Source organism: Leucopleurus acutus, assembly GCF_964270905.1.
Source record: "Leucopleurus acutus genome assembly, chromosome: 4".
In the NCBI taxonomy this organism is placed as follows: domain Eukaryota; kingdom Metazoa; phylum Chordata; class Mammalia; order Artiodactyla; family Delphinidae; genus Leucopleurus; species Leucopleurus acutus.
This window is the reverse complement of record NC_139146.1, coordinates 112930145-112946314: the sequence shown is the minus strand read 5'-3', so window position 1 is coordinate 112946314 and position 16170 is coordinate 112930145. Positions and strand designations below refer to the sequence as shown.

Genomic DNA, 16170 nt, shown 5'->3' with positions numbered 1-16170 from the left:
CCTCCTCTCCTGGCTACCACAACACTGCTCTCTCTTCTCTGATCATTTCTTACTCCTTATCTCTCTGACCATGTCTCCTTAATCGTCCTAAGTTCCCATTTTTTTATGTTCACCTCCCCTTAAATGACGGTGCTCCCCAAATTCCACCCTTGGTCTTGTGTTCTTTTCTCACACAATCTCTTTGGATGAGTTCATTAATTCAAAAGGTTTACACTACTGTCTCCCTGCTAATGATACCCACATTATATCTCCAACTCTGTCTTCTCCAGCTGCCTTTTGGACATATCCACCTGGCTCTTCCACGAACACTTCAAACTCAATGTGCCCGAAACTGAAATCATTGTTCTCCTCCCAGATAAGATGCTTTTCCTCATTCTCATATATTCTCAATATCAGTTCGTGGCTCAGCGAGCCAATGAGTCATCAAGCCATAAATATGTGGGTCACCTTTTCTTTTCCTTTCTCTCACCCTCGTACCTTCATTCAGTTCTGCTGATTTATCCCCTAAGTACTTATTGAGGCTGCCCTTCCTCTTGATCCCTACATGACCAGTGCCCCGATTCAGGTACTCATCCTCTCATCTGGACTATTCCTACAGCCTCTGAACTGATCTCCTCATCTCCAATATTATGCATTACCTTTGAAAAACCAGAAAGATCTTTCAAAAAGAAAAGCTGGCCATTCTACCCACATGCCTTCATTAGTATTCTATCACCTTAAAAATAAAATTCCAAGCTCCACAGTACAGCATACAAGGCTCTCCATAACCTTGAACTTACCAATTCTCTAGCTTCATCTCTCATGTATTCATTCAGTCAGTCACAAGATAATTATTGAGTGCCTACCATGTATCAGGTGCAATTGTAGGTGCTGAGAATACACGGTGAATAAAAGAGATAGTAAACAAGAACTATCAGTAAAATATAGAGTATGTCAGACAGTAGTTAGTGCCAAGAAGAAAAATAAAGCATGGAAAATGAATAGGAAATGTGTGGTAAGGGGCGGAGAATTGCAATTTCAAAAGAATGGCATTCGAGAACGACTTAAAGGAAGTAAAGGGTCAAAATAGATAGATTAGATAGATAGATAATAGATAGATAGATAGACAGATAATTTCAATGGGAACAGCAGGGTGCAAAGGCCCTAATGGCAGAAGTATGCCTGGCACAAATCCAGGGAATAGCAAGCAGGCTTGGTGTCTGAGGGAGCGGGGAGACTAGTCAATTAATCAGAGGGTACAGCAGTACTTTGGAGTTACTCAAAGTGAGAAGAGAAGCCATCAAAAGCTATTGGAGGGGTTTAAGGAGAGAGGCAACATGATGACTTAAGTTTTAATAGGATCACCCTGGCTGCTATATCAAGATTACAGTGAAAAAGGCAAGGACAGAAAGAGTGAAACAAGTTAAGAGGCTACAGGGAGAATGCAGGCAAAAAAAAAAAAAAAAAAAAAGATAATAGGACTTCCCTGGTGGCGCAGTGGTTGAGAGTCCGCCTGCCGATGCAGGGGACACGGGTTCGTGCCCCGATCTGGGAAGATCCCATATGCCGCGGAGCGGCTGGGCCCGTGAGCCATGGCCGCTGAGCCTGCGCGTCCGGAGCCTGTGCTCCACAACGGGAGAGGCCGCAACAGTGAGAGGCCCACGTACCGCAAAAAAAAAAAAAAAAAAAAAAAAAAAAGATAATAGGCTGAACCAGAATAAGAGCAGAGAAGTTGCATCTGCAGTGTATTGTTTCATGAAGGAAAAGCTGGAGGATTTGCTAATGTACTGGATGTGGGATGTGGGAGAAAGTGGGGAGGATGATACTAAGTTTACTGGCCTGAGCGACTGGGAGAAGGGAGTTTTCATTTACTGAGAAAAATCAGAAGAACAAATTAGGAATGGACAAAATCACACTTGGTATAGAACAAGGGTCAGAAACTTTTTCTGTAAAGGGCCAGATGGTAAATATTTTAGCCTTTGGGGGCCACATATGGTCTACATCACAACTACACAACTCTGTCATTGTACCACAAAAGCAGCTGTAGACAATAAATAAATAAGTGTGCCTGTGTTTCAATAAAACTTTATTTATGGATACTGAAACTTGATTTCATACAATTTTCACATCATGAAATACTGTTCTCTGCTGGTTTTTTCCAACTACTGAAAAATGTAAAAACCATTCTTTGTTCACAAGTCATGCAAAAACAGGTAGAGGCCACATTTAGTCTGCTGACCCCTGGTACAGAACACATTTAGCTTTCAGCAATACCGCCTATGTCTTCTAACATTTAATTCAGTGCTTCTTCCATGATGCCATAATTATTCACGTGGAGTGGAGGAGGGCATGTCTTCATGGTCCTTACAAAACCAGCCCAGATTTACTCAGCAAGCAAAACAGAGATCTTTTAGGAGGGGTTACTCCAGAAATAGCCTGACGACATACAGCGAAATATTATCAAATTTACCAACATTTGACGTACATGCAGCTTCTCAGAAATATACCCATGCAGAAATTGAGAAATACCCTTAAAGGTATACAGAACCTTCACTCCCGTGTTAGAAACAAACAGAAACTTCTTAGCATTAGACGGCATAAAGACTCAAGATTATTTATTATGGGGTGGGGAGAGATAAAACTAGAAAAATAAACTGTGCTTGTGAAATTGACAGAAAGCTTTTTAAAGAAAATAACTGGTCTTCTCCAGGGGGTTTCAAATGTTCAAATTTGAAGCTTAAGCCTTTTTTTGTAAGTAGATTCACTTTAAAAAGAAAAGAGTCAGCACGTGGAAAAACAAAATTCTAACAGAACAGATGTTTAACAAACATGAAAAAGTTTAACAAAGGAAAAGGAAGAACTATCCCTCACACCTTTGGTTAAATACCAGGAGATTTCTTGAGTCAAACCCTATCCTATGATCCTAGGTAGCCCAACAACAGCATGATGATACAATCAGTTGCATAACAAATAATGTCTTTAGAAAATCATCTTTGAGAAGTCAATTCTGACTTTCAGTGAGTTCAATGGCTTGTAAAATGTTGTGCTTAGTATCAGTAGCTGTGGCATCTGTCAGACCCAGGGAAGATCTCTGGGCAACAGTTTATTAACTGCATAATCCTATTAAGTTGCCTAAAATCTCCAGGCTTCACTTTCCTCATCTGTAAAGTGGGGATAAAGATACCTACCCCACATAATATTAAATGGGATAACACTATAAAACCTTTAAGTTTTGGGCTTCCCTGGTGGCACAGTGGTTGAGAATCTGCCTGCTAATGCAGGGGACACAGGTTCGAGCCCTGGTCTGGGAGGATCCCACATGCCACGGAGCAACTAGGCCCGTGAGCCACAACTACTGAGCCTGCGCGTCTGGAGCTTGTGCTCCGCAACGGGAGAGGCCGCGATAGTGAGAGGCCCGCGCACCGCGATGAAGAGTGGCCCCCGCTTGCCACAACTAGAGAAAGCCCTCGCACAGAAACGAAGACTCAACACAGCAAAAATCAATCAATTAATTAATAAACTCCTATCCCCAACATCTTCTTTAAAAAAAAATTTAAAAAAAAAACCTTTAAGTTTTAACCTTGAGTGCCCCTGGTCCAGAGTAAATGCCCAATAAACAGGAATTAAGATATTCTTAGATACAATATGTTAAAATTCTCTCCTATATTTCCTAAACCTTGCAATTAGAGATTGGGATAAATGTCAAAACCAGATGACCGAAAAAATGCAAACACCCTACCATTTCCTGACTTTACATTTAGAAAACAGTTAGGATACCATACCTTCTCAAAGGCACACTGAGGGTTTCTGCAAACAGCAGGTTTGCAGATAACGATATCACCATGGCAACGGCAGTTCTGGCATGAATCAGGCTTCCAAACGGTGGCATCCTGCAAAGAAGCATAAGCTCTGAGTTAAAAACTGATCAGTCAAGGTACGAGCACAAAAACTTCGTACCATCAACAGCCCTACACCCTGAACAATTAAAAGGCAAAGGAAAGTCACGGATACACACGGTGCTTGCTGGGCATTGATTAAACCCGGAGAGGCAATACAGTCTAATCCATTTCACCACAGTCAAACCACGTAGCCAAAGACAAGGGCATGCAGCAGGGAGCTGTCAATACCCAGAGAAAAACAATCGATTGGACTGAAACCTCAGGAGGACAAGCTGCTCTCAGACTTGAGGTTTCTCTTCGCTGTTAACTAGCAGACACCATTGGAGCATGTTCACAGGAAAATGACACTTAGACTAGCACTAACCAGCATCCTAAGAGCAGCTCGTGCCACTAGATACTATCAGCACCTCACACTTCACTTCCCAGTTCTTTGCTACTACATCCACCAATGCTCATCTATTCCATGGCTCACCTTTACCTCTGATGGGATAAAGTACAGACCCCATCATCTGGCGCTCGCCTCTCTCCCTGGCCTTGGGAAATCTCACAGTTCTGAGACTTTCATCCACTCTAGTTGGTCAAGCCATTGGACAGCCCCAGCCTCCCTTATCTGGCCTCACAGCTTACCCTCTACCTGGTTCCCTGCTTCTCCGTGACTCCCCCAAAGAGAGCTTACAAAGCAATACACTTCTTTCAAGCCTCAACCTCAAGAACAAATCACTTCCTAACCCTTAATCCTGCACACTGAACCCTCCACTCAGGTGCTGCTCCTCATGGCTTCTCAGTGACCCCACTGTGTCCTGCATACACTGCCACGCTTCACTGCACTCATCTACATTCCTGTTATCCTGGCTGGACCAGACTGTGAGCGCCGAAAGCAGGCACCGTCCTGGGCCCAGCACACTGTAGGTCCTCTAAACCAAGAGCTCACAGTTCACAAGTCGCTTAGTGAAGGCTTTGTCCTCCTTTCTATACTTCCTCATCCTCTTGTCCTCAAACAATTGAAGTGCTACTCAAATACTTTGGGGAGGAGGAAGGGAAGTTTCTAAACTCTTGATAGAGTCATCACAATATTAGCACTCAACCTGAACTGGGATGAGCTAGGAAAACGATGGATGCTAGCAACGGATGCTTTCACACAAAGGCAGACAACAAATGTGACGGTTAATTTCAAGGGTCAACTTGGCTTGGCTATGGTACCCAGCTGTTTGGTCCAGATTTACATGGAGTGTGCACAACATTCTCAAGGAAAAATGAAGTCATCCTTTTGTGTTGAGAAATGGTAAATGTATAAGCTTTTAGACAATGTGCTTAAAACCCAAAGTCATTTAAGAAATATAGGGGACAAGGGGAACACGGCGGAAGGGGAAGATGGCGGAAGAGTAAGACGCGGAGATCCCCTTCCTCCCCACAGATACACCAGAAATACATCTACACGTGGAACAACTCCTACAGAACACCTACTGAAGGCTGGCAGAAGACCTCAGACCTCCCAAAAGGCAAGAAAGTCCCCACGTACCTGGGTAGGGCAAAAGAAAAAAGAACAAACAGAGACAGAAGGATAGGGACGGGACCTGCACCAGTGGGAGGGAGCTGTGAAGGAGGAAAGGTTTCCACACACTAGAAGCCCCTTCCAAGGCGGAGACTGCGGGTAGTGGAGGGCGGGAGCATCAGAGCCACGGAGGAGAGCGCAGCAACAGGGGTGCGGAGGGCAAAGTGGGGAGATACCCGCACAGAGGATCAGTGCCGACCGGCACTCACCAGCCCGAGAGGCTTGTCTGCTCACCCGCCGGGGCGGGCGGGGCTGCGAGCTGAGGCTCGGGCTTCAGTCGGAGCGCAGGGAGAGGACTGGGGTTGGCGGCGTGAACACAGGCTGCAGAGGGTTAGTGCACCACGGCTAGCCGGGAGGGAGTCCCGGAAAAGGTCTATAGCAGCCGAAGAGGCAAGAGACTTTTTCTTCCCTCTTTACTTCCTGGTGCGGGAGGAGAGGGGATTAAGAGCGCTGCTTAACGGAGCTCCAGAGACAGGCGCGAGCCGCGGCTATAAGCACGGACCCCACAGATGGGCATGAGACGCTAAAGCTGCTGCTGCCGCCACCAAGAAGCCTGTGTGCGAGCACAGCTCACTCTCCACACACCCCTTCCAGGGAGCCTGTGCAGCCCACCACTGCCAGGTTCCCGGGATCCAGGGACAACTTCCCCGGGAGAACGCACGGCGGGCCTCAGGCTGCTGCAATGTCACGCCGGCCTCTGCCGCCGCAGGTCCGCCCCGCACTCTGTACCCCTCCCTCCCCCCGGCCTGAGTGAGCCAGAGCCCCCGAAGCAGCTGCTCCTTTAACCCCAACCTGTCTGAGGGAAGAACAGACGCCCTCCGGCGACCTACACGCAGAGGCGGGGCTAAATCCAAAGCTGAACCTCGGGAGCTGTGTGAACAAAGAAGAGAAAGGGAAATCTCTCCCAGCAGCCTCAGGAGCAGTGGATTAAAGCTCCACAATCAACTTGATGCACCCTGCATCTGTGGAATACATGAATAGACAACGAACCATCCCAAATTGAGGAGGTGGACTTTGAGAGCAAGATTTATGATTTTTCCCCTTTTCCTCTTTTTGTGAGTGTGTATGTGTATGGTTCCGTGTGAGATTTTGTCTGTACAGCTTTGCTTCCACCATTTGTCCTAGGGTTCTATCCGTCCGTTTTTTCTTTTTCTTTAAAAAAATTTTCTTTCCTAATAATTATTTTTTATTTTAATAACTTTATTTTATTTTATCTTACTTTATTTATTTTATCTTTTTTCTTTCCTTCCTCCCTCCCTCCCTCCTTTCTTCCTCTCTCTCTCTCTCTCTCTCTCTCTCTCTCTCTCTCTCTCTCTCTCTTTCTACTTTTTCTCCCTTTTATTCTGAGCCGTGTGGATGAAAGGCTCTTGGTGCTGTAGCCAGGAGTCAGTGCTGTGCCTCTGAGGTGGGAGAGCCAACTTCAGGACACTGGTCCACAAGAGACCTCCCAGCTCCACATAATAGCAAACGGTGAAAATCTCCCAGAGATCTCCATCTCAACACAGGCACCGAGCTTCACTCAATGACCAGCAAGCTACAGTGCTGGACATCCCATGTCAAATAACTAGCAAGACACGAACACAACACCATCCATTAGCAGACAGGCTGCCTAAAATCATAATAAGTCCACAGACACCCCAAAACACACCACCAGACGTGGACATGCCCACTAGAAAGACAAGATCCAGCCTCATCCACCAGAACACAGGCACTAGTCCCCTCCACCAGGAAGCCTACACAACCCACTGAACCAACTATAGCCACTGGGGACAGACACCAAAAACAACGGGAACTACGAACCTGCAGCCTGCAAACAGGAGACCCCAAACACAGTAAGATAAGCAAAATGAGAAGACAGAAAAACACACAGCAGCTGAAGGAGCAAGGTAAAAATGCACCAGCCCTAACAAATGAAGAGGAAATAGGCAGTCTACCTGAAAAACAATTCAGAATAATGATAGTAAAGGTGATCCAAAATCTTGAAAATAGAATAGACAAAATGCAAGAAACATTTAACAAGGACCTAGAAGAATTAAAGATGAAAAAAGCAACAATGAACAACACAATAAATGAAATTAAAAAATACGCTAGATGGGATCAATAGCAGAAAAACTGAGGCAGAAGAATGGATAAGTGACCTGGAAGATAAAATAGTGGAAATAACTACTGCAGAGCAGAATAAAGAAAAAAGAATGAAAAGAACTGAGGACAGTCTCAGAGACCTCTGGGACAACATTAAACGCATCAACATTCGAATTATAGGGGTTCCAGAAGAAGAAGAGAAAAAGAAAGGGACTGAGAAAATATTTGAAGACATTATAGTGGAAAACTTCCCTAATATGGGAAAGGAAATAGTTAATCAAGTCCAGGAAGCACAGAGAGTCCCATACAAGATAAATCCAAGGAGAAATATGCCAAGACACATTAAACTGTCAAAAATTAAATACAAAGAAAACATATTAAAAGCAGCAAGGGAAAAACAACAAATAACACACAAGGGAATCCCCATAAGGTTAACAGCTGATCTTTCAGCAGAAACTCTGCAAGCCAGAAGGGACTGGCAGGACATATTTAAAGTGATGAAAGAGAAAAACCTGCAACCAAGATTATTCTACCCAGTAAGGATCTCATTCAAATTTGATGGAGAAATTAAAACCTTTACAGACAAGCAGAAGCTGAGAGAGTTCAGCACCACCAAACCAGCTCTACAACAACTGCTAAAGGAACTTCTCTAGGCAAGAAACACAAGAAAAGGAAAAGACCTACAATAACAAACCCGAAACAATTTAGAAAATGGGAGTAGGAACATACATATCGATAATTACCTTAAATGTAAATGGAACAAATGCTCCCACCAAAAGACAGAGATTGGCTGAATGGATACAAAAACAAGACCCATATATATGCTGTCTACAAGAGACCCACTTCAGACCTAGAGACACATACAGATTGAAAGTAAGGGGATGGAGAAAGATATTTCATGCAAATGGAAACCAAAAGAAAGCTGGAGTAGCAATTCTCATATCAGACAAAATAGACTTTAAAATAAAGACAATTAGAAGAGACAAAGAAGGACACTACATAACGATCAAGGGATCAATCCAAGAAGAAGATACAACAATTGTAAATATTTAGGCACCCAACATAGGAGCACCTCAATACATAAGCCAAATACTAACAGCCATAAAGGGGAAATCGACAGTAACACATTCATAGTAGGGGACTTTAATACCCCAGTTTCACCAATGGACAGATCATCTAAAATGAAAATAAATAAGGAAACACAAGCTTTAAATGATACATTAAACAAGATGGACTTAATTGATATTTATAGGACATTCCATCCAAAAACAACAGAATACACATTTCTCTCAAGTGCTCATGGAACATTCTCCAGGATAGATCATATCTTGGGTCACAAATCAAGACTTGGTAAATGTAAGAAAATTCAAATTGTATCAAGTATCTTTTCCGACCACAATGCTATAAGACTTGATATCAATTACAGGAAAAGATCTCTAAAAAATACAAACACATGGAAGCTAAACAATACACTACTTAATAACGAAGTGATCACTGAAGAAATCAAAGAGGAAATCAAAAAATACCTAGAAACAAATGACAATGGAGACATGACGACCCAAAACCTATGGGATGCAGCAAAAGCAGTTGTAAAAGGGAAGTTTATAGCAATACAATCCTACCTTAAGAAACAGGAAATATCTCGAATAAAAAACCTAACATTGCACCTAAAGCAATTAGAGAAAAAAGAACAAAAAAACCCCAAAGTTAGCAGAAGGAAATAAATCATAAACATGAGATCAGAAATAAATGAAAAAGAAATGAAGGAAATGATAGCAAAGATCAATAAAACAAAAAGATGGTTCTTTGAGAAGATAAACAAAATTGATAAACCATTAGCAAGACTCATCAAGAGAAAAAGGGAGAAGACTCAAATCAATAGATTTAGAAATAAAAAAGGAGACGTAACAACTGACACTGCAGAAATACAAAAGATCATGAGAGATTACTAGAAGCAACCCTATGCCAATAAAATGGACAACCTGGAAGAAATGGACAAATTCTTAGAAATGCACAACTTGCCAAGACTGAATCAGGAAGAAATAAAAATATGAACAGACCAATCACAAGCACTGAAATTGAAACTGTGATTAAAAATCTTCCAACAGAGGGGTGGGATAGGGAGGGTGGGAGGGTGGGAGACGCAAGAGGGAGGCGATATGGGAACATATATATATATGTATAACTGATTCACTTTGTTATAAAGCAGAAACTAACACACCATTGTTAAGCAATTTTACCCCAATAAAGATATTATAAAAAAAAAAAAAGAATCTTCCAACAAACAAAAGCCCAGGACCAGATGGCTTCACAGGCGAATTCTATCAAACATTTAGAGAAAAGCTAACATCTATCCTTCTCAAACTCTTCCAAAATATAGCAGAGGGAGGAACACTCCCAAAATCTTTCTACGAGGCCACCATCACCCTGATACCAAAACCAGACAAGGATGTCACAAAGAAAGAAAACTACAGGCCAATATCACTGATGAAAATAGATGCAAAAATCCTCAACAAAATACTAGCAAACATAATCCAACAGCACATTAAAAGGATCACACACCATTATCAAGTGGGATTTATCCCATGGATGCAAAGATTCTTCAATATACACAAATCAATCAATGTGATACACCATATTAACAAATTGAAGGAGAAAAACCATATGATCATCTCAATAGATGCAGAGAAAGATTTTGACAAAATTCAACACCCATTTATGATAAAAAACCCTGCAGAAAGTAGGCATAGAGGGAACTTACCTCAACATAATAAAGGCCATATATGACAAACCCACAGCCAACATCATCCTCAATGGTGAAAAACTGAAAGCATTTCCACTAAGATCAGGAATAAGACAAGGTTGCCCACTCTCACCACTCTTATTCAACATAGTTTTGGAAGTTTTAGGCACAGCAATCAGAGAAGAAAAGGAAATAAAAGGAATCCCAATCGGAAAAGAAGAAGTAAAGCTGTCACTGTTTGCAGATGACATGATACTATACATAGAGAATCCTAAAGATGCTACCAGAAAACTACTAGAGCTAATCAATGATTTTGGTAAAGTAGCAGGTTACAAAATTAATGCACAGAAATCTCTGGCACTCCTATACACTAAGGATGAAAAATCTGAAAGTGAAATCAAGAAAACACTCCCATTTACCACTGCAACAAAAAGAATAAAATATGTACGAATAAACCTACCTAAGGAGACAAAAGAGCTGTATGCAGAAAACTATAAGACACTGATGAAAGAAATTAAAGATGATACAAATAGATGGAGAGATATACCATGTTCTTGGATTGGAGGAATCAACATTGTGAAAATGACTCTACTACCCAAAGCAATCTACAGATTCAATGCAATCCCTATCGAATTACCACTGGCATTTTTCACAGAAAGAGAACAAAAAATTTCACAATTTGTATGGAAACACAAAAGACCCCGAATTGCCAAAGCAATCTTGAGAACAAAAAACGGAGCTGGATGAATCAGGCTCCCTGACTTCAGACTATACTACAAAGCTACAGTAATCAAGACAGTATGGTACTGGCACAAAAACAGAAAGATAGATCAATGGAACAGGATAGAAAGCCCAGAAATAAACCCATGTACATATGGTCACCTTATCTTTGATGAAGGAGGTAGGAATGTACACTGGAGAAAGTACAGCCTCTTCAATAAGTGGTGCTGGGAAAACTGGACAGGTACATGTAAAAGTATGTGATTAGATCACTCCCTAACACCATACACAAAAATAAGCTCAAAATGGATTAAAGACCTAAATGTAAGGCCAGAAACTATCAAACTCTTAGAGGAAAACATAGGCAGAACACTCTATGACATAAATCACAGCAAGATCCTTTTCGACCCACCTCCTAGAGAAACGGAAATAAAAACAAAAATAAACAAATGGGACCTAATGAAACTTCAAAGCTTTTGCACAGCAAAGGAAACCATAAACGAGACCAAAAGACAAACCTCAGAATGGGAGAAAATATTTGCAAATGAAGCAACTAAGGATTAATCTCCAAAATTTATAAGCAGCTCATGCAGCTCAATAACAAGAAAACAAACAATCCAATCCAAAAATGGGCAGAAGACCTAAATAGACATTTCTCCAAAGAAGATAGACAGACTGCCAGCAAACACATGAAAGAATGCTCAACATCATTAATCATTAGAGAAATGCAAATCAAAACTACAATGAGACATCTCACACCAGTCAGAATGGCCATCATCAAAAAATCTAGAATCAATAAATGCTGGAGAGGGTGTGGAGAAAAGGGAACACTCTTGCACTGCTGGTGGGAATGTGAATTGGTACAGCCACTATGGAGAACAGTATGGAGGTTCCTTAAAAAACTACAAATAGAACTATCGTATGACCCAGCAATCCCACTACTGGACATATACCCTGAAAAAACCATAATTCAAAAAGAGTCATTTACCAAAATGTTCATTGCAGCTCTATTTACAATAGCCAGGAGATGGAAACAACCAAAGTGTCCATCATCGGATGAATGGATAGAGAAGATATGGCACAATACAATGGAATATTACTCAGCCATAAAAAGAAACGAAATTGAGCTTTTTGTAATGAGGTGGATGGACCTGGAGTCTGTCATACAGAGTGAAGTAAGTCGGAAAGAGAAAGACAAATACCGTATGCTCACACATATATATGGAATTTAAGAAAAAAAATGTCATGAAGAACCTAGGGGTAAGACAGGAATAAAGACACAGACCTACTAGAGAATGGGCTTGAGGATACAGGGAAGGGGAAGGGGAAGCTGTGACAAAGCGAGAGAGTGGCATGGACATATATACACTACCAAACGTAAAATAGATAGCTAGTGGGAAGCAGCCGCATAGCACAGGGATATCGGCTCGGTGCTTTGTGACCACCTGGAGTGGTGGGATAGGGAGTGTGGGAGGGAGGGAGACGCAAGAGGGAAGAGATATGGGAACATATGTATATGTATAACTGATTCACCTTGTTATAAAGCAGAAACTAACACACCATTGTAAAGCAATTATACTCCAATAAAGATGTTAAAAAAATAAAAATAAATAAAACCTGACTTGGAATACCTCTGAATCTCTTTCTCTTTATTGTTACAGCACATTCTTCTGAAATTGGCAATAGTGTGCCAACTACAGTCTACTCTTAACCCAGAAAGCAATGACAAATAGTTGAGGGAAAAAAAAAGAATTTCAATCTCAAGCACGATGTAATATATGTTCCCTGCTGATTTAAGAAAACGATATCAGCTTCAGGATACAGAGTAAATGAAAATGACAACTTCACAAAGTCGGCGACTACTGTTTATTGATCCCTTATGCTGACAGGAAGTGCTGGTAGGAGAAGGCACTTGTGGTGCTGGAGGAGGGTGGCCTCGTTTGCTTTCCTGACCTCTGCCATCACCCTAGAGAGTGGGCCCAGCAGAGAGGTAGGCAACTGCTCATCAACGCTATGCAAAGCTCTTACAGGAACGGCAACGCTATGAACCTGGCACTGTTATTATCATGACTATTCCCACTGAACACATGAGGAAGCAAGACATGAGAGACTGAGCAATTTGCTCGAGTTCACGAAGCTGTAGGAGACCTAAGAACTCAGGCTCTGGAGCCAGGCTTCTGGACTTGACTCCTGGTGTCACCATTCATTAATGGTGACACCAATGAGTCCATTATCAAGGTGTCTGTGTCCCAGGTTCCTCATCTGTAAAGTAGGGATGATAAAGTACTAAACTCAGAGGGTTATTGAAAGGATCAAATGAGATGATTTGCTTAAAGAGATGTAAACAGTGCTTGGAACTTACTAAAGGCCCATTAAGTTATTTTTAATGTTATTTATTTTTAATCCAAATGCTTCCTACGGTGTCACAGGCATTTAGAAAATATCTTCTAAACATTTCCTTTTCTCGGAATGAAAACATTCCCCTAAGTACCTTGACTTTCCCATCTTCCCACTCCAGCCTACAAAGGCACAATGGAGTGAAATTATTACTTAATTAGGACCCCCTAGCACTGTAAAGACCCAGGATGTTGCATTAGAAGAAAGGAATGAATCCACAGGTTGCATTTTCAAGACTACTTAGATAATTGGAAAAGCCTCTGTAACCATGAACCCATCTTCCTTTTCACTCAGACCTCAGATGACCATGCGAGCTCCATGAACTAGCTTCAGCTCAATGTGGCTCTAAGATGCCTGTCATCGCTACTCTCTCCAGATGTGGCATTCTTTCACCAGGCATCAAGTTCTTCCCTATACCTCAACTATTTCCTCAGTGACTCTAGCCTCCAGAACAGTCCATTATACCTTTTCCCAGCTCTCAATCACTGGACTCAGCTTACTGAACTCTAAACAGGATGTTCTAAAAACATGAAATAATTTTTCACTTTCATTCATAACATTCATTATGTTAATTCAAAGTTAAACTTATCTGGGCCCAGGAAGCATTTAATTTGTTCACACTAGTCTATGACTCTCCAAGGAAGGAGAGCTCGCTTTATTCCTTTCTGTCCAGCCCCTTCACCTGGCACAATTCCTGAGTGTTGGCTGAATTCATTAGTGAACAGCCCTGAGTACTTGCTTATCCTCAAGAAAATATCTATCCCCATGACTTGAGATACCCCAGTTAGGACAAGAGGTCTTGAGAAAACAATGTTCAAGTGACATCACTACAAAATCCCCATAATGTGGAAGGCTCTTAGGTCACTGGAATCAAACTACAAAGAAAAATTTTCTTCATCTAGGCATTGTCAGAAAAACTTCCTTATATTAATGTCCTCATAGAGTCAATAATTTATGGCTAACTTTAAATAAAATGAGCCCTTTACCAAGGCCTAGATAGATGGCCATATATTTAACAAGTCAATTTCTATGGTGCCATAAAATTGTTTTATGAAGGTAGGGATGCTAGAGTGCCTCAATCGCTAAAACTCAAAAAACTAACACTGTGAAGTAAATGTTATAGAGTGACCATGTTACCGTTGCAATTCCGTCACTTTATAATCCTCTCTTCCAATCTAACACACTCTGCAAAAGAAAGGGTCTTATAATAGTTTTTCACTAAAATATAGATTAAAGGATTAAATTATGACAAACCTAAAAAGCAATCTAAACGGCTTTGAATAATTTTAATAATAAGTGAATAAAGTGTTGTTGTAGATAATATAGTGCCTTCGTCCCTAAATACCTTACAGTCATAGCAAGGTGCTTCATAAAACACAACAAAAACTATTTCACTTGGTTAAATATTTATTAAACATTTGTTTGATGCTAAAAATAAACAGTGACTATATCCCTCATGAGTATTCAAATTTCTGGGGGGATATCATTTATGGTATTCTACAATAGCAGTATATCAACTATCGACATAAATTTTCTTTCACCTGAATGTTATAATAACCCTATTTTAGGTATTGATTAATTCATCTCATTTTAAATCCCCTTAGCTTCTTAGGGCAAAAATGAGAAAGGAGGAATAAAGCAACCCCAAAGTTGTGCTTTTAAATTACAAAATAGTATATAATGCCTTTTTATAATTAAAATATATTTTTGTGCATGGAAACAAAGTATGGAATAATACAAACCAGTAAGCGAAGGGTGGTCGTTCCTGGGTGAGGATTCTTGATTTTTTTTGTTTTCCTTTTTCCTTATCCATATTTTCTATTTTTTCAATAACAAAATATGTAACTTATGTGATCTTGTAAAGTTACTTTCAAAATGTAAGATAGAAAAACCAAACATGTGGTGCCCTTTTTCCTGCCAACCATAGATACATAGCATCTGGGCCTTGGAGTTGAAGTGGCATGAGGGGAGGGGAGTTAAATAAAACCACCCACCAAATACCTAACAGTGAGCCATTCAGCTAAACTTCCTGCGTTATCCCCAAACCTCCTTGCAGTCAGTGAGATTTTACAAAATTAACGGTGTTCTCTACTTGTCCTTCAAAGCAATGAAAGGACCACAATATTCCACTGGGCCTTGTGTCTTTACTTCTGGAGGTTCATTTTCCTGACAAGTCTGGTTTTCAGGAAAGATAATCCATATAAAAGGGTTCTTTGACCCAGCTCCAGCTCGGACACAGAAATAATGGTTCTCGTTTGTCAAGGAACCATAAAGGAACGAATCAATAACTTTCATAAGGTTATTTCAGAGTTCAATTCTTCACCCAAGTGCCCTTCCTCAGACAGCTTAGATAAATAATACCTTTTTCATTTGGTCTCATTTAAAAGTTCATGGGAAGCTCCTCACCCAGCCCCAAATAAAAAGGAGCAGAGGACACACTGTTAAGAAAAGATGAGTCCTTGTATTTACATCAAATTCTCCCCTTTCAGGAGGGACTAATACAAGTCAATGCCAAATAAAAGAGAAAATGTGATCCACTTCCTGTTTGAGACCTATTTCAAAGGCTTGCTCCATACAATACCCCCTTATGGAGTTTGTTTTGCACATCAAGGGCCTAAGTAGTTTCGCATTTTGGCCTCCTGGAGTGATTAGCTTGTACCTGATCTCCTCCTGCTGTTGTCTTAAAATGATAAACCTGAAGGCATCAGCCATAAGAAGATCAACTTAGATACAGAAGCAACAGCGTGAATCCCAGATGAAAAGATAGCTGCTATACATAACTGAAAATGTCTTTGTTC

General features: G+C 41.0%; 1 protein-coding gene across 1 annotated transcript in view; it reads right to left on the bottom strand.

Moving 5' to 3' along the window:
• Positions 1–16170, bottom strand: part of FRAS1 (Fraser extracellular matrix complex subunit 1) — a gene marked incomplete at its 3' end in the record, with an annotated part of 462769 nt that overhangs the window by 280470 nt on the left and 166129 nt on the right. The window contains exon 3 of the mRNA XM_082837588.1: positions 3762–3869. Coding sequence (XP_082693714.1) covers positions 3762–3869 — 108 coding nt within the window. The remainder of the gene's footprint in view (positions 1–3761; positions 3870–16170) is intronic.